This window comes from Heteronotia binoei, chromosome 7 (genome assembly GCF_032191835.1).
Source record: "Heteronotia binoei isolate CCM8104 ecotype False Entrance Well chromosome 7, APGP_CSIRO_Hbin_v1, whole genome shotgun sequence".
NCBI lineage: Eukaryota > Metazoa > Chordata > Lepidosauria > Squamata > Gekkonidae > Heteronotia > Heteronotia binoei.
In genome coordinates, this window is record NC_083229.1 from 45010364 (window position 1) to 45034883 (window position 24520).

At 41.9% G+C, this 24520-nt stretch overlaps 1 protein-coding gene across 2 annotated transcripts in view; it reads left to right on the forward strand.

Annotated features, from left to right (window-relative positions):
- The window catches only part of MMP16 (matrix metallopeptidase 16), a 287970-nt gene that overhangs the window by 142984 nt on the left and 120466 nt on the right, over positions 1 to 24520 (forward strand). For both annotated transcript variants that reach the window (XM_060243541.1, XM_060243542.1), the window contains 2 exons: positions 839 to 961; positions 17075 to 17379. In XM_060243541.1, coding sequence (XP_060099524.1) covers positions 839 to 961; positions 17075 to 17379 — 428 coding nt within the window. The remainder of the gene's footprint in view (positions 1 to 838; positions 962 to 17074; positions 17380 to 24520) is intronic.

The following is a 24520-nucleotide window of genomic DNA, read 5'->3' on the forward strand; positions in this document are numbered from 1 at the left end:
AAAAGGTAAAGGTAAAGGTAGTCCCCTGTGCAAGCATCAGTCATTTCTGACTCTGGGGTGACGTTGCATCATGACGTTTTCGCGGCAGACTTTTTATGGGGTGGTTTGCCATTGCCTTCCCCAGTCATCTACACTTTCCCTCCAGCAAGCTGGGTACTTATTTTACTAGCCTCGGAAGGATGGAAGGCTGAGTCAACCTTGAGCCGGCTACCTGAACCCAGTTTACGCCAGGATCGAACTCAGGTCATGAGCAGAGATCTTAGAATGCAGTACTGCAGCTTTACCACTCTGCGCCATGGGGCTGCTAGGATCAGCTGGAGGGCCCTTTAAATATTGCAGGAGGGGAGGTAGGGGTGGCTGCCAGTGGTCAGTGTTATAGGCGGGGCTTCTGGCCAGTGGTGGGCAGGAGCCTATGAAATTGGGGGATCTCCTGCCCCACCTGAGAACTGGCAAGCCTATTAAATCCATGAAAATACTGTCTTTGAAACTGAAGTAAAGGCTAATGTAGCTTATGGTTTACACACTTTCTTCTCTTTGCTGAATATATAAACAGGTTGTCTCACCTTTTTCACGGAGTTTGCAAAATATTTATAGAAGTTATAAAGGGGGCAGTTCTGCTTATAATTCTGCTTTTCTGCTGCTTCCTGCCTCCTGATCATGGTATCTATGGCTTGCTATTTATAATTGTTAATATGAAACTATGTGAAAAAGAGTAAGGACAATGGTATCTTTTATGGGGAAAGAGAGAAGCAATGTTAATTTAGTGGGCTAGCATTGGTCAGCAGGATTAAAATACTGTCCTTGTGAGCTGCTGATTTCTTCTTTTATTTATTTCAAGTTGGATGAAAAAACCTCGTTGCGGTGTGCCCGACCAGACAAGAGGCAGCTCTAGATTTAATATTCGTCGAAAACGATATGCATTAACAGGACAGAAGTGGCAACATAAACATATCACTTACAGGTAATGAAAGCAAAGTTGTGACTCCTTTCATTTATAAGCATTTCATATATTTTTAAAAAAGGAAACTTACAGTCCTGGTGCTGAGATATGATTTGGTAAAGACAAGTGGTTGGTATGTAACCTGAAAAATATTGGGTCTCCAATATCGGGGTTGGGGGATGCTTCTCTACTGCAAAAGCTTGGAATGATTTTCTTGAATTCATATGGTCTGTATTAATATAAAATGTACTTTGAAGCTTTCAGTATCATATTGCATCCCTACTAGCCCTTTAGCAAATTTTATGGGGGCAGAAAATGCTCACAAAACAGGGGAGTTCCAATGATACAAAGAGGTTCTTTAATTTGAATACGTAAAGTATATCATTGCAGGAATATTTTTTGAATACCTTGAGATGCCTTAACATCTATGCCATTATAGAATTTGATTAAGAACAGGTGAGTGCCTGACAAAACATTTTCATGCCTGCACATGAATGTGCAAGTCTGAATTTAAGTGAATTTATCTTAGTTTTTAGAATATAATGCACAGTGGCAATTATGATGGCAAATAATCTGGGTTTGAAGAATAAAATCCAGGATGATATAGCAGGAGTAGGAGAGAAACTGTGCATTAAAATATCCTAGTATGTAAGCATGAGAGCATGAATTTGTGGATAACAATCCATATACTTTCTTTTAAAGTCTGGCATCTGTACATAATTAGAAGCTTCAGTAGGAAGTCTGAGAAATACTTTGCATCCCCACAGAAAACAAGATATAACCATATCTTTGATCTCACTGTGGCATCTGCATGGACAAAAAGCACGTAGGTTGTGGGCTATTCAATAGCTCCCATCAGCCCCAGCATGGCCAATGACTGGGGCTGATGGGAGTTGTAGGCAAAAAACATCTGGAGAGCTACCGTTGGACATTCCTGGGCTATTGTAAGGCAGAAATTTGGGGAAGACTGAGTGAAAAATCTGGCTGGATCCAAACCATGATCAAATTAGTACCACATCCAGAAGAATGATTTCCCTACTCAGTGAATCAGCTTTCCATTTATAGATGTATAAAAGGAAGTAGCCATATGAGGTCTACAGAGCTTTGAACTCAGAAATGTAATGGATTCCTCAGTTGTCCTAACTATGAGTTTGATCCTCTGGCTCCCTTACATTAAATTGGATCCTATTACACCCTTTCATCAGGTCTTCCTTCAGCCAAGAAATATATATTTTCCTCATCCGAGGAAGCCTTTTTCCATCAGATCTCACAAGCTTAACTCTTTGGCCCTGGTTAGTATTTGTATGGGAGACTACCAAGTAAACCCAGGGTCACTATGCAAAGGTAGGCAATGGCAAATCACCTTGGAATGTCTTACCTTAAAAACCCTGTGGGGTTACCATAAGCCAGATGTGACTTGATGGTACTTTCTACCACTTCCATAATTTATTATCTTTCATGGTGATTTTAATAATAGTGTTTTCTCACCCCAAGAAGTGGTGATTGGTCAGGCTATATATTCTTAGATGTTATTCTATCTCCTGTTTAGCAGTCTATTTTTTCAGCTGCTTTCTGTCGCTTATCCATAATGATTCTAATGATTTATAATCCCCTGAGTGATTTAGAACTGAGTTAGGATCTGTTCCCAGTGTGCACTTACCAACATTATATTCCATCTTCCATTTTATTGCCCAGTCACCTCATTCTGAGATAAAATGCTACAGTTCTTGCTGCATGCTTTGGATGTATGCCTTTGGAATCATTTTGTCTCATCAGCGGATTTGGAAAATTCACTTACTGTCCACACCAGAAAATGAATTAATATGATAAATGGCACAACTTTCTGGAGCACCTTTCTGTGCCACTCATGCTATTGTCAAAGATGTGTATTATTATTTCTTCCCTATGAAAATTCCCTATGTTGTGAGTTTGCCTTGTACAGAATGGCTTTCTTAATGGATATGATCAATAATACAAAGAACTGTGTTGAGACTTCGATGGTCCATGTATTGCAGCTATTCTTCAAAATATGAGGCAGGCTTCTGTTGTGAGCGTGGGAAGTTAGAATAAGAAGAGTCCTACTGGATCAGACTGAGAGTTTATCTTCTTCCCATCAATGACCAGACAGAGGTCTCCAGGGATCCTATAAGCATCACAAAAGGGCAGCCACCCATCCTCTTTTATATGTCTGCAGTATCTAGTATACTGGAACTGAAGGTCCATTTAGCTAGCATTGATTTATTACATGTTTGTCTCAACAAACTCACTGCAATCAATCAATTTTAGAGCTATGTTATATCCATGGTTCATATTATGCCTAGCCTCAATCCTGTACCCTCTCTGAGTCTACATTACTAAATAGACTGATCAAGATGTCAGTGTGGCAAGTGCCATTGCATTTATGAATGCAATATAGCTACTTGTCTGAAAGCTTATCTTCAAGTGAACTGTGTTAAGTCTAGGGTACTTCACATGAAAAAAAAATTCTACAGCAAACTTTTCATATGAGAAGTACTGTCAGGCCTGCACATGTGTTAAAATGTGAATGTGCTGCTGGCTATGGTTTCCTGGCACATGCAAATGTATGCATATGCAATGAAGCTTTTTTTTTTACTGTCCTTATCCTTGCAAAATAAGAACAGTTGTTCCTAGAAGTGTTGTTCAGTTAGCAAAAGGCAGGGAATAGTTCTTTTTAAAGAAAGGCATTGTTATGGCTGTTGGCTAACCATCACTTTGCTGTATGAATTGATAGAATGTGAACTGATGCTTTATCAATGGAAACATATCAGTAAGAGAGAGCCACTTGGTAGCTGGAAATCTCTCATTTGTTTGTTTTTGTTTTAAACAAATCCTTATAGCCTAGAGAATATGACACATCCAGCTAAGGGAAAAGGGCAGGAAATCAGGTGGAAAAAAGAACAGTTTGGAGTATTAATACAGAGGGACTAAGAAATCTGTGAGCTGGCTTAAAGGGAAGCACCTTGTGGAAAAGGTCCTCTCTGGGCATATGATGTGGGTGGTGAATATCCTGCCCTGTAAAACTGAATGCTTGCATAAGTTATTTTCTGCTTATATATTTGTAAGTAACAAAAATGAAAAGTTGCTCCAGGAACATGCGGAATGCTGATTGCCCTGAACAAATGCAATAGCCAAACTAAAATGATAAATATTCTACCTGTCTGAAAGTTGTATACCTTGTTTTTCAGCCATAGCCTTTCTAGGCAAGATGGATAGAAAACATAAAAATCTCAATTCAATGAAACTCATAAAATACTAAAACATAGATTAAATGAATATATAATATATGTTAACTACAATAAAAGGCAGTTCTTTGCAACTACAAAAAAAATGAAACCTGAACAAGCAGTGTTGGGCGTGGATCTCAAAGGATGAAGTATTAGGTGACCATGTATGGGGAAGGTACTCTGAAGAAGGAGGAGGAGAAGAACCCATTTCTGTTTGTGATGCAGTAGGATGCCCCCCTCCGGCATGCTGGAGGCACCAGACTCACAGAGGATCTATAGCTGACTCTCCTCTATTTGCTGTCAATGCTTGGTGAAGATTGGATTTATAGGGTCCAAATTATCCCCCCTCCCAAAAAAAGGTGCCCTCATCCTCTGTTGTTTCCAATTGGCGGGGGGGGGGGCAAAAAAACAAGGGCAATACAAGCCCAGCAGAACAGAGTCAAAGTCCCTGAGAATCTCAGCAATAGAAACTGAAGGTGATGGGGGAGAGCATTTTTGCTAGCCCAGAAGAACCAATGCAACTGTGACATTACAAACCCAGCAGAACTAAGGTCAAGCCAGGGTATCTCTGCAGTAGAAACAGAAGGTGAGGGGGGCATATTTGCTAGCCTAGCAGAACCAGTGCAGTGTGCTCAGCAGAAGCAGTGTCACTGTGGCAGTGCAAACCCAACAGAGCTAAGATCAAGTCAGAGAATCTCTGCAGCAGAAACTGAAGGGGGGCATTTTTGCAAGCCCAGCAATACCAGTGCAAAGAGTTTCCAGCAGAATCCAGTGCTATTGTGGCAAAGCCAAGTCAGCAGAACTGATGTGAGATACAGAATCACAATCCAAGCAGGAAGGGGTTTACTAACCCAGCCTAGTGAAACCCAGTGTCACTGTGCCACTGCAAGCTTAAAAGAACTGATCTCAAAAGTAGTCACCAGAAATCCAAGGGGGGTGTTGCAAGCCCAGCACAAACAATTACAATGTGTGGAATGTCCAGCCAACCCCAGTGCCAGTGTGGCATTGCAAACTTTAAAAAGACTGATTTCAAAGCAGAGTCACCAGAAATCCAAGCGGGGGGGGGAGGGGTCTGCAAAACCAGCACAACCAATTGCACTGCTCTGAAGTTTGGTAAACAGTTTGTTTGAGCAGAGGCCTTCTGGAAATGTATCCATTCATGACCCAGCATGAACCTCCACAAACTGCTTGGAAGTTTGTGGAGCGTTTCTGCCAGTAGACATGAACTTCAATTCATGAGCCACAAACTGACCAAAATCCATCAGGAACTTTGGTTCGTGAGCTGGTTCATGCCCATCCCTAATAATAATCCATTGTAGTAACCCATTGCAGTTGGGAGAAGAACATGGAAATGTTTGGCCAGATTTTGCATACACCAACTGAGGCTGAGCAATATATCACCTAGCTTCAGCTTGAAATGGTGACTTGTTTGTATGTACTAAGCAACTGAGGTTATGATACCTATAAAATCGATATAACAGTCAAAGCTATGGGAAACTGCATCTATATATGAGGTGAAAGTTATTACGAAATTTGCTGTTTTATATATATACACACACACAGAGGTGGGGGACCAACCAGCCCTCAAAGTAGGAGAAATTTATTTTCACCTCATCTTTCCCCCTATTTTCTCAACTGTTCCCCCCTTCTCTTGTCTCCCATGGCCTCGCTTCCTTTTCTGCTTTGTTCCCTCCCTCTGACCTATCTTTTTTTGGATTTCCTCCTTCAGTGGCTGCTTTCCAGTTATTAGTTTCCCCAGATTCACAGAATCATTTCCCCATCCTTATGTGGCCTTAGTGTTTTGATTTTTTAATCCACATGATGGGTTCAGAATTTATTGATAGATACTAGTCATTCAAGAAGTGAACAGCCTTCTAGCATCTTATCTGCTGTCTCTACAAATCGTATAACAATGAGATGTATATGCCATGAAGGAATACCATAGCCATGGCTGCAAAATGTTCAACTTCTGAAAGCAGTTACCAGACTGAGAATAGTGCTTCTTGTCACAAACAGCTATTTTGGACAGATTAGATAGATGACTGTGGATGTCCAGAAACAACTGCATTTCAGACAGAAAGGGAGAACTGACAGAAAGTGACTACTTAACAATTTACCTGTTTATTGAAAAAGGCACAAAACTATGTACGACTCCAATTCATCCTTCTCTACATCTGTCATCAACAAGGCAGGCTCATCTATCATATGGAATTGTATATACGCTTAAAATTGTGCTCTTGTGTTATTGCTATTAGAGTTCATGTATCAAAATGTCACTTCCCCCCGTTTGCAATTCAAAATTGTCCTCTGCTCAAGGACAGGATTCTTAATCCTAAAACAGAGAGTCAGATACTAGAAAAAGGGTCACTACATCTAAGTGTTTGTGGAACTTTGTTCTTGGAAGACAAATCTTTGTTATTACTGCTATGCTGTCCTATCAGCCTGATGATATTTACATAGTGCAGGTACCTCCCAGCTCTCAAAATTGTAAATTCTCTGTTAACATTTGTTCTTGAAAACAGTACATTAGGCCACAACCACATTTATAGTCAGTCTAGTGGAATTGAGATTTTATCTGCTGAATCTGATTAAGTTTGTAAATATTTCTCTTATTTAGTCAACATGCATGCATGCATGCATACTTTTAATCTTCTTTATCTCTGCATAGTGAATGAATATTCAAGGCTTTCTACACTTTAACCTCCTATAATCCTTTGAAGACAAATTGCCTTTTGCAATCTTATTTAAACCTTTTAGTAAATGTTAAAGAACCTATATACCATTTCCAGAATTCTTGGTGGCCAGGGGACAAAAATTATGTGTCCTCAACTGAGCTAGTCATCATTCATTTGGACTCAGTTCCACCTGGAGTTTTTTTCCCAGGTAAGATCTGTGACAAAACGTCATTTCTCCATGGCTTGGCTCCTATGTAGCATGAGCAGAGCTGCACCTCATAAATGGTAACTTTCCCACACTTTCCTCTCTGCTGCAGTTATTACTACAACTCCCTAGTTTGCATGCTCATGGATTAATGGACACCCCATGGAAAAACCATGGAAGATGTATTGTGGGCTGAGCAGTAGGAAATGGGTAAGTAGAAGTGCCTACTGTGAACAGAAAAGAAATTTCGGATACAAGTCTGGAGTCAATCTGAAATCATTTCAGTATTCTTGTTCATATGGCATATCTGCTGCTGAGGAAGAAGATGGGGTGAAAATGTTCACAGCTGTGCTGACTGTGACTTCTACTTTGTTGTGAGCCTCCTTGGAGGGCCTGGGTTGAATCAAAAAGCAAGCTGGAAAAGAATGAATCTAATATAAAATTAAATCATATGTGGCAGTAAGACTCAGGAGGGGGGGAAGGAGATGGCATGGATATTTTAGCTTCCAGGGCTGCTTGTGATTACACAGGAAAAGTGTACCTTTGACATTGCTACTTCTAGTTAGAGCCAGTGGCAGACATTGTTGCCTTAAGCAGAAGCGAGGTTTGGAGGGCATCCAACAATTTCAGTTAATCCAGACATCTGAATTATTATTTGTTGGATTACTGAAGAAGTCTGTATTATTTCATCACTCACTGCCATACTCAACACTTCTTAGTTTGATTTCATTTCTGAAAATTGCATGGGACATAGCCAACTGTTACATATCCATCTCATGGGAATCATTCCCCAATTTGTTATGATATAGCTGAATATTCCAATAAAGAGGTTTAATTAATCCCTGATCTTGCCATGAGGTCATCAGTAGGTTGAGATGCCCCAAGGCAGATCAGCTACGGAAGCCACCATGAACAGCTTGAAAAGAGAAGGAAGAGTTTTTATAAGATGTAAACGTAAAAACTCCTTGCACATTTTTAGAAAGATGCCAAGCCCTATAATCAAACACACTTTTAGAACATCACACAGATGAATCATCCAAGTTTTTTATTCATGAACATTTTCCGCTCCACCAAAACATTATATTCTGAGGAAATTTATATAACTGTTATATAACCAGATGCAGTCTGAAATAATTCTTTTTGAAACCTTTTTGGACTATTCCTTTTGAAGCATTTGAGTTGGTTATTTTTAAAGTCTGTAGCCTGTCTCTTGATGTATGACTATCAATAAGCACTGATTATGGGCAAATAATCAGGTAAATAAATGGAAATGTTTGTGTTCTCTCTCTCTCCCTCTCTCTCTCTCTCTCTCTCTCTCTCTCACACACACACACACACACACACACACACACAGCAGTGCAGGATCCGCAAGGTTGTCACACAACCTGGTGAACTGTAGGGCTTACTTTAAAAGCCATAAGCCATAGTGTTGGTTTTGTTTTTGTTTTTTGAAGATTTACAAAGGCACATGGGGCAGTAGAGGTGATCAGTGCCTCAATGAGACAAGGGCCAGTCCTGCACCTATTAAAGTGGCATATCTGAAGGGAAAAAAAAATCTCTTTTGGCAACCTATGGCCTAATAACTATTTACTTATTAACTAAATCAGAGGTCCCCAACCCCCGGGCCATGGCCCAGTACCGGTCCATGGCCTGTTAGCAACCGGGCCATGAGTTGTATAATTATTTCATTATATTTTACAATGCAGTAATAATAATAATAAGACGACATTGGATTTATATCCTGCCCTCCACTCCAAATCTCAGAGTGGCTCACAATCTCTTTTATCTTCCTCCCCCAGAGTAGACACCCTGTGAGGTGGGTGGGGTTGGAGAGGGCTCTCACAGGAGCCCTTTCAAGGACAACTCTGTGAGAGCTATGGCTGACCCAAGGCCATTCCTGCAGCTGCAAGTGGAGGCGTGGGAAATCAAACCCGGTTCCCCCAGATAAGAATCTGCACACTTAACCACCACACCAAAATAAAGTGCACAATTGTATCATCCCAAAACCATTGCCACCCTCCCCCCCGCCCCCCCCCCCCCGGTCTGTGGAAAAATTGTCTTCCACAAAACTGTTTCCTGGTGCAAAAAAGGTTGGGGACTACTGAACTAAATAATAACTATTTTCAGTGTGTCATTCTTTTGCAAGATAATATTGTCTGTGGTGGCTTCATGGTTCAGGGAATCTTGAATAAAACTGTTTGTAGATTCTGCTTGATCTATCACTTCTGTTAGGTAGTAGCTGTGGTCGAGTGCCTTTTGTCAGCTTTTATACCAACTATGACAACTGGCCACAGCTGTGCATACCTGATGGTTTCCAGGTTAGGCTTTTGCAATGTGTTTTTAAAATGTCTAATTTTTTGAAATTTCTAAAAAATACAGTTTGTCCAGAATGTAGCCAACTTCCAATTCATTGTTGGATACAATTCATTGTTGGTTATCACTTTCAAAGCCCAGCTAAAACTATCTGATGAGCTTCATAATCTAATGATCTAGTGCTTGAAATGATCATCAATGATATTTTAATTGTGCACCTGCTAATTTTAGAGTTGCTCTTACTTTTCTGTAATCTTTGGCTGCTCCTATTTTCTTTCACTAGTCATTTCTGTAAGATTGTTTTTGATGCTAAATCAGTTTCATAATGAGTTCATAACGAGTTCAGTGATCAGCACAGAAATTAAGATGTGTGCTTTCAAAATTGCATTAGGATGGGTTTCTTGGTCCGTCTTCTGCCCTTCTCCCTCAGGTAGCTCTTTATAACAAACAGTGGTCTGCCCAAGACCTGACAAACAGCGTGAGAGAGAGCCACACTTTGGGGGGGGATAGTTCCCCTCAGTTTTCCTAGAGACTGAAAAGGATGGATTCTTTTAAAAGTCCCATAGATATATACTTGTGTAAGCCTAAGTTTCAGGGAACCCAGAAGAAACATATGTCTTGCTATAGGAACAAGGAAGATAACAGCCCCTTCAAATCTATAGTTCTTTATGTGCTGAAAGGGGGGGGGGGTTCAGTATACCAATAGCTAGCCTGGGGGATCCGCTCTCATTTTTGTTGGGTTATCTGAATAAGTTGCACCCTTCTGCAGCTCAGAATGTTCTAGCTTTCACCTTTAAAGCCCCAAATGGTCTGATACTTTCATACCTATAAGACCACGTCTCTGTATATGTCCTCCCAAGAGCACTTTGTTCTTTATCAAGTGGTATGTTGGTGATGCCTGGCCTGTGGGTGGCCAGCTGTCCTCAACAAAGGCTAGAGCTTTTTTGATAGTGGTCCTTGCCTGATGAAACTCTTTGCCAGATGACATCCAGGCCCCATGGGATCTTTCTAAATACCATAGGGCCTGTAAGACAGAGTTGTTTCACCAGGCTTTCTGTTGAAAATGTTTTGAGGCCAGTTTTCTACCACTTATAACAGTGCTGCCATCTGAGGTGCTGCTTGTTGAGTGCCAAATAATTGTGTTTTATTCTGATGCTGAGCTAGGATGCTATTTTATAGATTGTAATTTAATGTTTTGTAAGTATGTTTTATCTCTATTTATAGATTGTTTTATTGAATGTTGTGAGCTGCCTTGTGCCCCGTGACCTAGAGGTGGTAGAAGGTGCCATCAAGTCACAGCTGACATGACAACCGTAGTGGGGTTTTCAAGGCAAGAGACATTCAGAGGTGATTTGCCATTGCCTGCTGCCACATCATGATCCTGGTATTTCTGGGTGGTCTCCCATCCAAATACTAACCAGAACTGACTCTGCTTAGTTTCTGAGATCTGACGAGATTAGGCTAGCCCGGGCTATGCAAGTCAGGTGTAGCTCCAAAGGAGGTGGCAGGATATAAGTCTGATAAAGAAATAAATAAGAAACAGCAACAAAAGAAAAAAATATGAGTGATATTCTCAAAACTACTTTTTGTGTGCTAGAAAAGATCAAACAAATCTGAATCAGGACAAAGCCAGAGTAATCTGCTCATCTGTATCCAAAAGACATATTCCTTTTTGTACTGTTATGTTTCCTTATTCCAGACTCATTGTGGAAACAGAGACTTTCCTGTGCATGGGGGCTCAGGACGAGAAAAACCTTTTAAGACTAATCAGGCATTTAATAATAAATGTGAGAGGATGCAATGCAAATTCATGAGGTGTTGATAAAATTACAAGTTTTCCTTTAGAACAATGGGAGAAAGTGGAGGTATTCTGGGTTGCTGCTATGATACAGGAGGAAGAGGGAAGAGAAGGAAATCCCTTGGCAAGTTATCTGTTGGTAAAGGGGTGGGTCTGAAAAAGGAGCAGGATGACGTTTGTTTATGTATGCTGTCTGTTTGGCAAGAGTGACTTACAAATGAACTTTTCCTTATTGTGGCCACCCCCAGTTTCTAGGAATCCAACCACTTTGAGAATCACGATGATACAAATGAGCTAAGCATTTCCATTAAAGGGGAAGGGAGACATACTAGTGAACATTTCTAGATTCTTAAAAAAGATCTTTTCAGTTTTCAAAGATATGCATTGTAAGATTATTTTGGAATTTTCCCATGTTGAATCTCTCCAGCCCAGGTAGCCATGATATTTCCCTGTTCGTTGGCACTACAGCTATCTGATTGATACTGGGCTCAGGAATATACTCAGATTGTACACTCTGATTGAATTATGTCCTCACACTGTAAAATGTTGTTTATGTACCTGCCCATCAATGTAGATAGTCTGCTGATTTGTTTTTTCTTATTTTATAAAAAGTTTTAAAGTTTTTTTATCTTGATCTTCTGATTTTATTGACATCGTGTTTGTTTATTTAAATTCATATCCCAACTTCTTTTGTATTCACAACAGCTCACAACATAACCGATATATTTTAAATAGACAGACATACAAACATAAATACATATTATTAGTCATTAGACCAGCCATAAACATATAGTTGTAATTGAAAAAAATTGTATACAAAATAAAACATATACAAAATAAAAAAGTTAAAATTGGTGCCTAGTTAAAATACAGTTTCTGTGACCTAATTACCAGCATGAAGAATCTAGCTGCTTGATAAGTGATCTTGGAATTCTTATCAGATAAAAGGCAATCAAGCCTAGCTTTATCTGTGTATCCAGGAATCTTATCCAGCAAATGGGTAATAATCTCCAAATGAGAGCTTCCTCATAATATGGGCAACTAAAGAACTAGGCTTGCCAATCCCCAGGTCCCAGCAGAATTTCCCCCATTTTTGCAGGCTCCTTCCCGCTCCCAGTCAGCTGGCTGGCTGTGGGAAGCCCCGCCCCAACAGCCCTAGGCTTCCCAAACCTCCCACCCTGGCGGGGGACTCCAGGTTTTCCAGCCTCTTCCCCCGCTCCCCCAAAAAACGGAAGCGGGGGGAGGAGGGGGAAAACGGCACCAAGGCTCAGGCTGAGGTAAAGGAGGAGGCAGCCAGTGGCCCGTCTGCGCCGCCACCAACCGGCCCTCGACGGCGCTCCGGGGCAGCCTCCCCTCCCCTCCCTTCCCCTCAGGGCTGCAGCGCCGCATGGCCTTGTCTGGTGGCTGCTGGGGCCGGCGGGAGGCTTCGGACGGCACGGGCGGCTGCTCGCCGCGGCCTTGGGGCTGCCCACGGTGCCGCTGGCACTGGGCCTGGCGGCGGGGCTCCTGCTCTCTGCCATGCAGCCCCACCGGAGAGGTAAGTGGTTGCGCTGGCTCTCCGCCACGCCGGGGCAGCCTCCCCTCCCCTCCCTTCCCCTCGGGGCTGCAGTGGCACATGGCCAAGGCTCAGGCTGAGGTAAAGGAGGAGGCAGCCAGTGGCCCGTCCGCGCCACCACCAACCGGCCCTCGACCGCGCTCCGGGGCAGCCTCCCCTCCCCTCAGGGCTGCAGCGGCGCATGGCCTTGTCTGGTGGCTGCTGGGGCCTGTGGGGGGCTTCAGACAGCGCGGGCGGCTGCTCGCCGCGGCCTCGGGGCTGCCCGCGGTGCCGCTGGCGCCGGGGCTGGCTGTGGGGCTCCTGCTCTCCGCCACGCCACCCCACCGGAGAGGTAAGTGGTCGCACTGGCGCTGGGCCTGGCTGCGGGGCTCTGAGGGGAGGCTGGGGGTTTTAATAGTAGTCTGCTCTTCACAGGGAGTAGGAGAGATCTCAGGGCAGACCGGTGCCCTCAGCCCTGTCCGCTTCCCTAATGATGGGGGCCGGTGGGGCTCAACAAGAGCTGAGTAGCCTTTGCTCCCTTAGCTTGGTTGGGGGTGTGAGTGAAGTTCTGAGGAGTGGGCTGGTAAGGAAACCAGTGACTAAAATAAAGATCAATATTGAAATGTAAGCACGTGTGCTGTCCCTTTAAATGTGATGGCCAGAACTCTCTTGGAGTTCAGTTATGCTTGTCACATCCTTGTTCCTGGCTCCACCCCCAAAGTTCCCAGATATTTCTTGAATTGGACTTAGCAACCCTAAACAGCCCCCATGTGCCTTCCAACCTCAAAAGCTTAGAAGACACTGGGAACAGCTTTTTTTCCCCCTAGAAAGGTGCCTGTGCCTTTAAATGTTAGACCAGGCTGGGGCAAGCCTGCAGAACAACATGCCTGGTGGAAGGGAAGGAGCCCAGAAACTGTATTGGTTTATAATCTTCTCAGAGGCTGTTTTCACAGGGTAAACTAGAACCTTTACAGTGCAGTCCTAAGGAGAGTTACTCCAGTCTAAACCCATTAATTTCAATGGGCTTAGACTGGAGTAACTCCTCAGGATTGCACTGTTAGTTTCCTTGTGTTATTCTTTAGAACTTGGAGCTTCAGCAACTTGTGAGTAAATTGCCCTAGTGAGACCACACAAGTGTGGAATTGCAAACTGTTTATATTGACTGCTCTGTGTGTGTGTGTGACACGGAGAGAGAGAGTACAGAGGATGTGCAGCTGGTTGGAATGAGGAAATGAAGACTGTATTCAGGGGAACTGTACTGCTGTTTTATTTACTTATTTATTTTAGGGAATGTGAAAGTCTCCTGGCTCCACTTCCAAAGGCCCCAAATATTTTCTGAGTCAGACTCGGCAACTGTACCAGAACTCTCTTTGGAGTTCAATTATGCTTGTCACAACCTTGCTATTGGCTCCACCCCAAAGTCTCCTGGCTCCACCCCCAAAGTACCCATATATTTTTTGAATTGGACTTGGCACCCTATAAAGAACATGTGCTCTATGGACTTGACCTCCTTTAATGTGCATGTACATAACCTTTCTAGATAGGGTGTTTTCTTATACCTGCCTTCAAATAGTGCTGAGAGTGTGGAACTCCTTGCCAATGTGAGCACCCTTCTAAAACTGTTTACTGCTAAGAAACCAAATAAGCTGCCAGCTCAACAATATTTTTGACATTTAACACTGCAGTAGGGTTTGATATGCTGGAGATGTCAGAGTGACATTCTGTATGTTCAGTTCTTTGTTTAATTAACCTTTTTGCTTGTTCAGTTTTGCAAGAAAAAAGTATCTGGGGAGTGAAACCAGTTTTGTTGATATGACTTCGAACAGCCTTAAACCAGCTAGATTGGAAATTACCTTGAGGTATCAAGGGAACAGGCCTTGGGGATTGAGATGACCTTTTAACCACATATAGATGGATAGGATACGTGCTCTGGCTTCAGCCCTTATAATACCTGTCTTAAGTCTTATCCAGGCATTAGATACACATCTAGGGGTTTGTAAAACAGCTGTTAAAAACTTTGATCGTACTCTTTCTTGGGGGATGGAATGAAATAGGCAGTCCCAAGAATGTTCTGTGTAGCAGTTGTGTCAGCATTTTGGCCATATATAATTTAAGAGCTGCAGGAACATAGTATCCCCCATGAAGTCAAAGAAATTTCATTATGGAGTTTGCCAATCTTTCTCATTGACTAGTGACATACTTCTATGATTAACCCTATAAGCCGCCCTGAGCCTGCTTTGGCGGAGAGGGCAGGGTATAAATCAAATAAATAAATAAATAATAAGTAATAAATAAACCCTAGAGCCTGAAACCTGTAGAACTACACCAAAATATTTGAAACTACTGAATTGTTAAATCCGATGACCAGGTCTTAGGCTGCTCTCGAAAGCTATGATTTTGGTTTTCTGATACATGATTGTAAGAAGTTCATTATTACAAAATATGGTGAGTTTTCTAAGAGCTCTCCTCCGACCAACAAGAATTCTGGAAAATATTACTGTATAATCAGTGCATAATATCACTGAAACCAAGATTGCAAGATTGGGAAGATGAAGTTCAGAGATGTTAAGTCAATTAGCTAAGGTATTTATTTAAAAGATAAAACAGCACAGGTACTAAAAGACCTCCTTGCCTGACACCTCTAGATGGTTTGATAGGATTGGTAAAAAGGTAGTTCCCTGTGCAAGCAGCAGTAATTTCTGACTCTGGGGTGACGTTGCATCACGACATTTTCACGGCAGACTTTTTACAGGGTGCTTTGCCATTGCCCTTTACCCCCAGCAAGCTGGGTACTCATTTTACCAACCTCAGAAGGATGGAAGGCTGAGTCAACCTTGAGCCGGCTAGAGGTCTGTATCTACTGCATCTCACTCTTAAGAAAGTTTGATCATGTAGAACCCAAATTATGAACAGGAGTCTTCTGTCTATAGCTGAATTCAAAAGCTTATTCCACAGCCAGGGTCTAGTCATGGAGACAAATGTGGATTTAAGATCAACCAGTGCATTTTTTAAAAAAAAAATTTAGGATGCCTCTCATTGATAGAAAGGAGGGGGGGGGCGGAATAAACGTGTGCCAGCATTAGGGGTTTGTGGAGGCTTTTTTGTTTGTTTGTTTGAGTGTATTGGACCTGGAAAAAATAGTAGTCTCTGTGTGTGTACATACACACACATACATACATACATACATACACACACACACACAGAGCACAAAATTGTGCTGGTGGGGGAGCTCTCAGTTCCCTGCAGCACAGCCAGTCCTGGCCAGTTTAAGCCAAGCCAGTGGAACAGTCTGCTCCCCACTGACACAGCTGACCACAGGCTATCTTCTGCAGTCCCTATAAACTTTAAAGGGACTTCAATAGAAGCCCAACAGGCAGCTGAGAGGCAAGAGCAACCTGCTCCTGGTTCTCTGATGTGTTCGCATCTACTCAGTTATCCCCAAATATATCTGGTATTGTGTGGAATTTTTTTGTTTTCCCAAGAGAACCTGGGTACTTTTGGATGCCGAAGTATATTTTTGGCTCAGGTAGATCTGAATGCACACCCTTCCCAGTATGCTTACGTTACTTCTGGATGCTCTAGCATTTCAAAAACTCTATTGTTTTATATAGCAGGCCTTGCCCCTCCCATTCCTTCTGGATGTTTTATTGTTTATGTTAAATTATATAAATTAACAGATGCCTACTTTTGTTTATATTCAGGAAAGATTACTGTGTTTTAAGGCACTGGTTTCTGTAAGAATATAAGTGGTTCAAACTTTTTATATCATCAGTATGGCTTTTTTTTTATTCCAGAACGTTGTATTTTATCAGACAATTTTGTGTTCTCGTCAAGTTAACATCCAAAAACTAACCTTATGAGGAAATGGATAGCTCCATGGTCATTAGAAGTTACCTGTTTAGGCTGATTTCCATGCTTTGTTTAGTACTTCTTGAGTGGCTTCATTGTTTGATGTTACTCTGTTGTTAATTGTAACCAGTAAGATATTAAAGTTTCATTTAAAGAGAAAACATTCACAACTGTTTGATCACAATGAGCAGTAGTCATTTAACGGAATTAACTGTAATTTCAGCTCAAGATGAAAACAGCCAGTAGCTGATTTATTTTTGTTTTCCTGCTGTTTAGCATGGTTTTATATGGCCTCTTTACCCTGATTGGAGAGAGAGAAAAGAATTTGGGCTGTTGTTGATCAAATAAATAATTCAAAATTAGATCTAGCACAGGAGGTTGCTTAGCTGTGACAGTTTTTTACCTATTTATTTATTCACTTTAAGAATATTAGTTCTTGCTACCTCAAAAGGCTAGTTTCAGAAAAAAGAATAATTCTGCTGATCAGCTTGTTATCTTTTTGTTTTTGTTTACAGCATAAAGAACGTCACTCCAAAAGTAGGAGATGCTGAAACCCGTAAAGCCATTCGCCGTGCCTTTGATGTGTGGCAGAATGTAACCCCTCTGACATTTGAGGAAGTTCCTTACATTGAACTAGAGAATGGCAAGAGGGATGTGGATATTACAATCATTTTTGCATCAGGTTTCCATGGAGACAGCTCTCCCTTTGATGGGGAGGGAGGATTTTTGGCCCATGCTTATTTCCCCGGGCCAGGAATTGGGGGAGACACACATTTTGACTCAGATGAACCATGGACTTTGGGAAACCCTAATCATGATGGTAAGAAAAACTGCTATTTAAACACTTGAATAATATACTATTCCAACAGCACTATAGGATGGCTATGTATTTTTGTGTGGCACCTAAAAGTAATAATAACTACTATATGTATAAAATAAAGCATCACTTAATTTATATGTAAAATGCAGTAAATAGTAGAATGATCAGGAAGCTTCTGCCCCAACTTCTTTTCCAAATCAACTATTTTTATTTATTTTCTTCATTTGTTTCTTGCCCTTCTTCCCCGTGGGAACCCAAAGCGGCTTACACCAGTCTCTATACAGTGTTCTTACTTGAAAGCATAAATTAACATTACACCACTTTATGGAAATAGATTATTATTTTGTTACTGGAGAGAGTATGTGTATTTCTGAAAATCACCTTTACCAATGCAGTTGATGAAACAATGCTTTTGACAGGATACTTGGGAATAAATACAATATTATTTACTGATCATTGTAATAATGGCATTAGTATGGAATTTTACCATTTCCCTTTCTTTTTTGCATATTTGATAACTGTTGCTGGCAATGTGTGGCTATGTTCAATTGGTGATTAATAAGGGGGCATGGTAGACACTTGCCTAACCAATGGAACAGCTGCTGGAAGCTAGAATTGGTTTGCAGTCTGTTTAGGATTGCCAACCTCTGGGTGTGGCTGGTGAGCTCCCAGAACTGTAACTATCTTCAGATTATTATAGACTATAAACATCAGTTCTCCTGGAGGAAATGGCTGATTTGAAGGGTGAACCCTATGGAATTCTATTCATCTAACATCCCTGGGTTCCATCCCCAAATCTCCAGGAATTTTCCAACCTGGAACTGGCAACCTTATGTAAGATGTAGGCTGACAGACTGTAAGCCAGGGGTGGGGAACCTCCATCCCAAGGGCCGTATACAGCCCTCAAGATCACTTGGTGTGGCCCTCGGGGATTGCTGGACCAAACCAAACCATGTGGCAGCCTCCCTGGGGCCTGGCTGGCCAGTGAGGATTGTGGGGCCCAGCTGTGCTTTACAGAAGACTCCCCAGGCCCAGGCAGGGATCACAGGGCCTAGATGTACTGTGTGGCAGCCTCCCTGAGGCCTGGTTGGCTGGCCAGAATTGCTGAGGGCCTGGAGAAGTTACTTTCACAGTTCAGTTTGCACTTGATTATCCCAGATGGTGTGGCCTAATATGCTAGTGTATGTGTGACCTAATATGTTAATATTAGGGGATGTGGTCTAATATTCTACTGAGTTCCTGCTGGGCTTTTTCTACAAAAAAGCCCTGGACCTAGGCATTTGCCAAGGGTGGCGAGGTGTGTGTTTGTTTGTGTGTGTGTCTGTGTGCCGGATTAGGCTCTCCCCACATGACTTCAAATAGAAAAGCAATTATTTGCATTAATTTTACTGGTCTGAATCGTTCTCCCTCAGCAGAGCACTGTGTTTTAAGTTGATAATTTTTAATGGCCTGCAAATGATGTTATAAATATCCATATGGCCCTTGGCAAAAAAAGGTTCCCCATCCCTGCTGTAAGCACTCTTCCTGCAGTCCAGTAATGTGTGTGTGTTTCAGAACAGGGGCCCCAATTAAGTGGTTTTAGCTGAAAGAGCTGCAGCAAAGCCACAGTGGAAAGTTGAGGGTATGTTATTGTCTCTTAGTGGTGGAAAGTGGTGTCCAGTCACAGCTGATTTACAGCGACCCTGTGGGATTTTCAAGACAAGAGACTTTCAAGACAAATAACTCAGAGGTTATTTGATGCTGGCTGCCTCCACATCATGACACTGGAGGCCTCTCATCCAAATACTAACCAGGGCTGACCCTGCTTAGCTTCCAAGCTCTGATGAGATTGGGCCTAGCCTAGGCCATCTAGGTCTGGGAAAACATCTTTTGGACAAGCTTCTATAGGCAAAGCACCATCTAGGTGCCAGTTTGGTGTATTGGTTAAGTGTGCGGACTCTTATCTGGGAGAACTGGGTTTGATTCCCCACTCCTCCACTTGCACCTGCTAGCATGGCCTTGGGTCAGCCATAGCCCTGGCAGAGGTTGTCCTTGAAAGGGCAGCTGCTGTGAGAGCCCTCTCCAGCCTCATCCACCTCACAGGGTGTCTGTTGTGGGGGAGGAAGGTAAAGGAGATTGTGAGCCGCTCTGAGACTCTTCGGAGTGGAGGGCGGGATATAAATCCAATATCATCATCTTCTTCTTCTTCTTCTTCTTCTTCTTCTTCTTCTTCTTCTTCTTCTTCTTCTTCTTCTTCTTCTTCTTCTTCTTCTTCTTCTTCTTCTTCTTCTTCTTCTTCAGGTATCACTGTCTATACAGCAGCTGCTCAGTTATGGCTCTCCCACAGACGGAAGCAATAGAGGAATATGTATTTATTTGTAGGATTTATGAGTCATCTTTCTTACAGAAGACACTCAATGTGATGTACAGCTATACATATAAAAAGATTTTAAAGCAATGCAAATATAAAATAAGCTGGAAATTACACAACTACTGTGAAAGCAGATTGAGGTTCAAAGTCTTAATAAAACCTCTGAAACTAAGTGGTGAGTATTCTTATGGGGCCTGGGATAGCTATTCCATTACTGCACTCTCTCCAAAAAACCAAACTCTATTTTGGATCAGCTAACCTCTTTACAAGAAGATACCTAAAGCAAGAGCTCCTCTGAAGACTGCTGTTTATGCTGGTGGTGACTCAGCCTCAGGCACCCTAAACTCAGTTTGTTTAGAGGCTGCCTTGATGTTGAGGGATTACCATAATATTCCATTTTGCTGGTCTGCCTTCCAAATCCACTGAGACAGAATTAATTGACAACCTTAATTGGTATGCAACCAGAGTTTATATCTTCTGTCAGAATGGTTAACCCGGCCACCACCACTGTAATTATTCATTTGGATAACTACTGCAGTACATAGGGAGGACATTACTACACACGTCACCACATTCTAAGCATGGTAGAGTAGCTGCATCCAGTTTCACGGCTATTGAACATTACCTTCCTGCTGGCATTAGTCCTCCCAGTTTATTAACTCCTGGTCTTCCAAATCAATACATAAGCAGCAAGAGACTCATTCTGTTCCTCCCCAGTCTTTCACATACCGGTATGTTGTTATTTTACCTTGCATATTTGATCAAAGCAAGATAGGATAAGACTGCAATCCTAACTAGTCCTCAACTGTTGGATTACTTCTTAGGTAACTGAGGCCCATGTCTCATAATGTGTACAGATTTGAACAGATAAGGGAAGGTTCATAGTGATTTGCAGCAAACATGAGTTGAGTTGATTGATTTAAATCATAAATAAATATTTTATGTTCCAGTATATTTCAATATATTTAGTATAGTCAGAAACCATGATCAAAAAAGTTAGAACTATACATGTTCATAGCGTTACACAGAATGGAGACATTTCTCTTCATTCTCTGACAAACAGACATAGACTTGAAGAGCTTTAAAGGTGTTGTAGAAAAGATACTGTAGAATATTAATGTCTGCACGACTAGTTAAGATAATGAATCAAATTAAGCCACCTTGAAACTAAAGCAAAAATGGGGTATAAATGTTTTAACTAATTAATTATCTGCCTCCAGTTTCATAGTTACTGGGAGTTAATTAATTAATTAATTATTGACCTTGGAGTTCATTGGATGACTCACAGTGCAATCCTAAAAAAATACTTTCCTGAGAGTAAGTCCCAATGAATAAAAGCTGACTTACTTCCGAGTAGACCTGTTTAGGCTTGCCCGCACAATCTGATCAGGCTCAGATTTTGTATTAATAACTGGTGCTGCTTTGGGGGGAGGGAGTTTCTTAACCAGCTGTAACCTTTTAAAACTATTCTTTCAAGGACATGTAAGTGTCATGTCTTTCTGCTTAACCACATTGCTGCTGTTGAATATGTATGCACCATCAATTAGTTTCACCATTGCTGCTTCCACTATTTCCTTTGCCAAATGCATGATTTTTCTCTTCCTTTTCCTGAGCACTTCTTTGTGACCAGCACAGACCTCCTGCCTGAGCAAAGAGAGATGGGGTTGTGCAGATGGCTTGATAGGTGGAGACATCTCTCAGCATTACAACTCTAGACTATAGAGATCAGTTCTCCTGGAGGAAATGGCTCCTTTTGAGGATGGATTCTATGGAATTAGATCCTGTTGAGGTCCTTTCCTTCACCAAAACCGCCCTCCCAAGGCTCCACTGTCAAATATCCATCAATTGCCCAACCTAGAGTTGGCAACCCTGGATGAATGAGACATGGGCTGCTCTGCCCCAGTTATCTTATAGTATGGCAAGGGAGATGAGAAGGTGTTGATGAGGGCAGAAGAGGAGAATATTTTCAGCTAAGGTGTTACTGGCAGTAGAGCTTCATCCTGCTGGAAATTTTAGCCTCCCCCATCACTACTGCCCTCATCTCATCCCTTCCCATCTGTGAGCAGCCTGGATACTGTCTAGCCTTCCCTTCTTCTCTTCTCCCTTTTCCCTTCCCCAGTCCCTTCTCTCCTGACCCAGCGTAGTCTCCCAAAAAGACGTGGGCAATTTGCTGTGGGGTCGGTGAGAAAGGGAAGAAAACGACAAGTTGCTTGGAAAAGACAACAATAATTGTTTCTTGGCTGCTAACTGATGCTATCCATGCATTTGACAGGTCTGAATTTAAACATATGAAGTTTGCTGTTGAAACATGCCAAGTTTGTTTAGATTTTAGCTGAATAATTATCAGAGATGTCTAATATCTGTTAACTTTAATGTCTGCAAAATAGAAGGGGTATTTTATGGCCAGGCATTAAGTGGTTCTTCAACAGGAAAAGGCTAGCAGTGTAATCCTTTGCAGAGTTATTCTAAACCATTGATTTCAATGGGCTTTGAGTGAAGTAACACCACATAGGACTAGTCTATCAAAGTGGTTATTAAGGCTTTTTGAGCCCAGAATATATTGCTTGTGGATTATTGATTATCTTTGGATGAAAGTAAAGAGTTTTGTGTTTTGTTCTTTAGGGACCCACCATCCAGAGACTCATTGCGTTTTCGCACAGAGCTTACCCTGGAGCGACATCCCTCTTCACCGTGCAGCATCTGCGCGGATTTCGCACCAACTGCTCCGAAGAACCAGGAAGAGCCGCGAAGAGCCGCGGCTTTTGCGTTGCTAGCGTAAACTGGTTTTTAGCGGTTTACATTTGTGACGCAAAAGGCTCGGCACTTCGCGGCTCTTCCTGGTTCTCCGGAGCAGTTGGTGCGAAATCCGCAGTTGGTGCGAAATGCTGCGCGGTGAAGAGGGACGTCGCTCCGGGGTAAGCTCTGTGCGAAAACGCCCTCATTCTCTAACATTTGAGTGTCCATAACACAGATTTTTATCTTGTGATCCAAAGGATGAATAGAACATGGCAACACATCTAGCTTGTGTGTGTGTGTGTGTGTGTGAAGGGGGGACTTAGCATGACAACAGTTTATTGATCTTAATTAACACAGGAACTAATAGCAACCTCACTTTTATCAAAAGAAATCCCATCTCCTTGACAGCAAATTGAATTTAATTACTCCTGGTTTACAGAATACTTAGCACCTTAAATCTCAGTTAAATCTCAGTTTTGCATCAATAATCCCAGAGCCTGGGGAAAAAAAGGTGCAGGGCTCTTTTTTCTAACAGGAGCTGTTCTGCATATCAGGCCACATACCCCTGATGTAGCCAATCCTCCTGGAGCTTACATTAGGCTCTGTACTAAGAGCCCTCTAAGCTCTTGGAGGATTGGCTACATCAGGGGGCATGGCCTAATATGCAGAGGAGCTCCTGCTAGAAAAAGAGGCCTTTGCAGGATAGAATTTTAACTGAAAACTTAATTGGGAAGACAAACAGAATAATGCCCACCCAAGGTGCTCTTACTTTGATACGTTCCGTTCAAATAAACTGTTTCAAATGTTTTGGGAAATAAACTGTTTCAAATATGAGATAGTACTCTGAAGCCAAAGGTTGCTGAATCAGCATTCAGCCTGGTACATGAGCACAACTGGTGCTACTGTGCCAGCAACAGCCCTAGCTCCTCCTGACAAGAATGAACCTGAAATACAATATGTAAAATCTGCAGACACTACTTTCAGTATATGTTGAGATTTTCAAGGAGGAACAGTGCTTTCAAGATGTACCAGTCTTAGTGTATGTAAAAAAAGATTATAACAGGTAAGCATCAAACATAAAACAAGGTAACACCATAACACAAGGTAAAATCCTTTACAAAAATCACAAAAATCAATATAAGCCATTAAAACATGAAGCATAAAGCAGCATTAAAAGAAGAATAAAACATTTAGCAGCCTACGTAATTTTTTATAAATATCCAGGCCACAAGCAGATTGTAAAAGCATAACAAAAGATCGTTCCTAGTTAAATGCTTAGCAAAAAGAATAGTTGTGCTCTGTTTTTCCAGCCACCATTATTAATATTGGTGAACATTATATTTAACGTCATACCAGCAAAATATCTGATGGTAGATGTACACATTAGATTTGATGTAATCATTTTATTTTACTCTTTGTAACACGTGTGTCAAGAGTTTGTATTGCAATGCCACTATTTTACTAGAAACAGTGCCATACCTGCACAATGATACAAACTCCCAGGATGTAGTGGATTAGATTCAGTGAAGCATGACCAGAAAGGAAAACATACTTAGCATTGATGTATTAGAACAAGAAATAGTGCAAGTTCTAGAGTAATCCATTATAGTAGTGAACCAATTTTATAATATTTGGTGCTATGTCTTGTGCATGTCAAAATGAAAGTTTGGACCCAATTTTAACTTGGCACAAATTGCCTGCAAGGTTTTGTTTTTAGTGCTTCTTCTTGAGGATGTCTATTATGCATAAAGAAATGCTCCACAGGATCTCTCTCTCCCAGGGCCAGCCCAAACACCAGGGTCATCCCAAGCACCTGGCAAATCTAGCTGATTGCCTTGGCTGCCACATTTTTAGGGGTCCCCAAAAGGTGAGAGAAGTCTCCTCTTTACTGTGTGCCTTTCTTCTGGAGGCTAATGGAAAGCCTCCACCCTCCCACCATCCATCTTTCCCTTCTTCCTCCTAGTTCTGTCCAGGTACCATCTATCTGCACCACACCTGCTCCTCCATTACTACCCAACAGCCTAGCTAGAAGACCCAGCTGGGAGAGCAGCACAG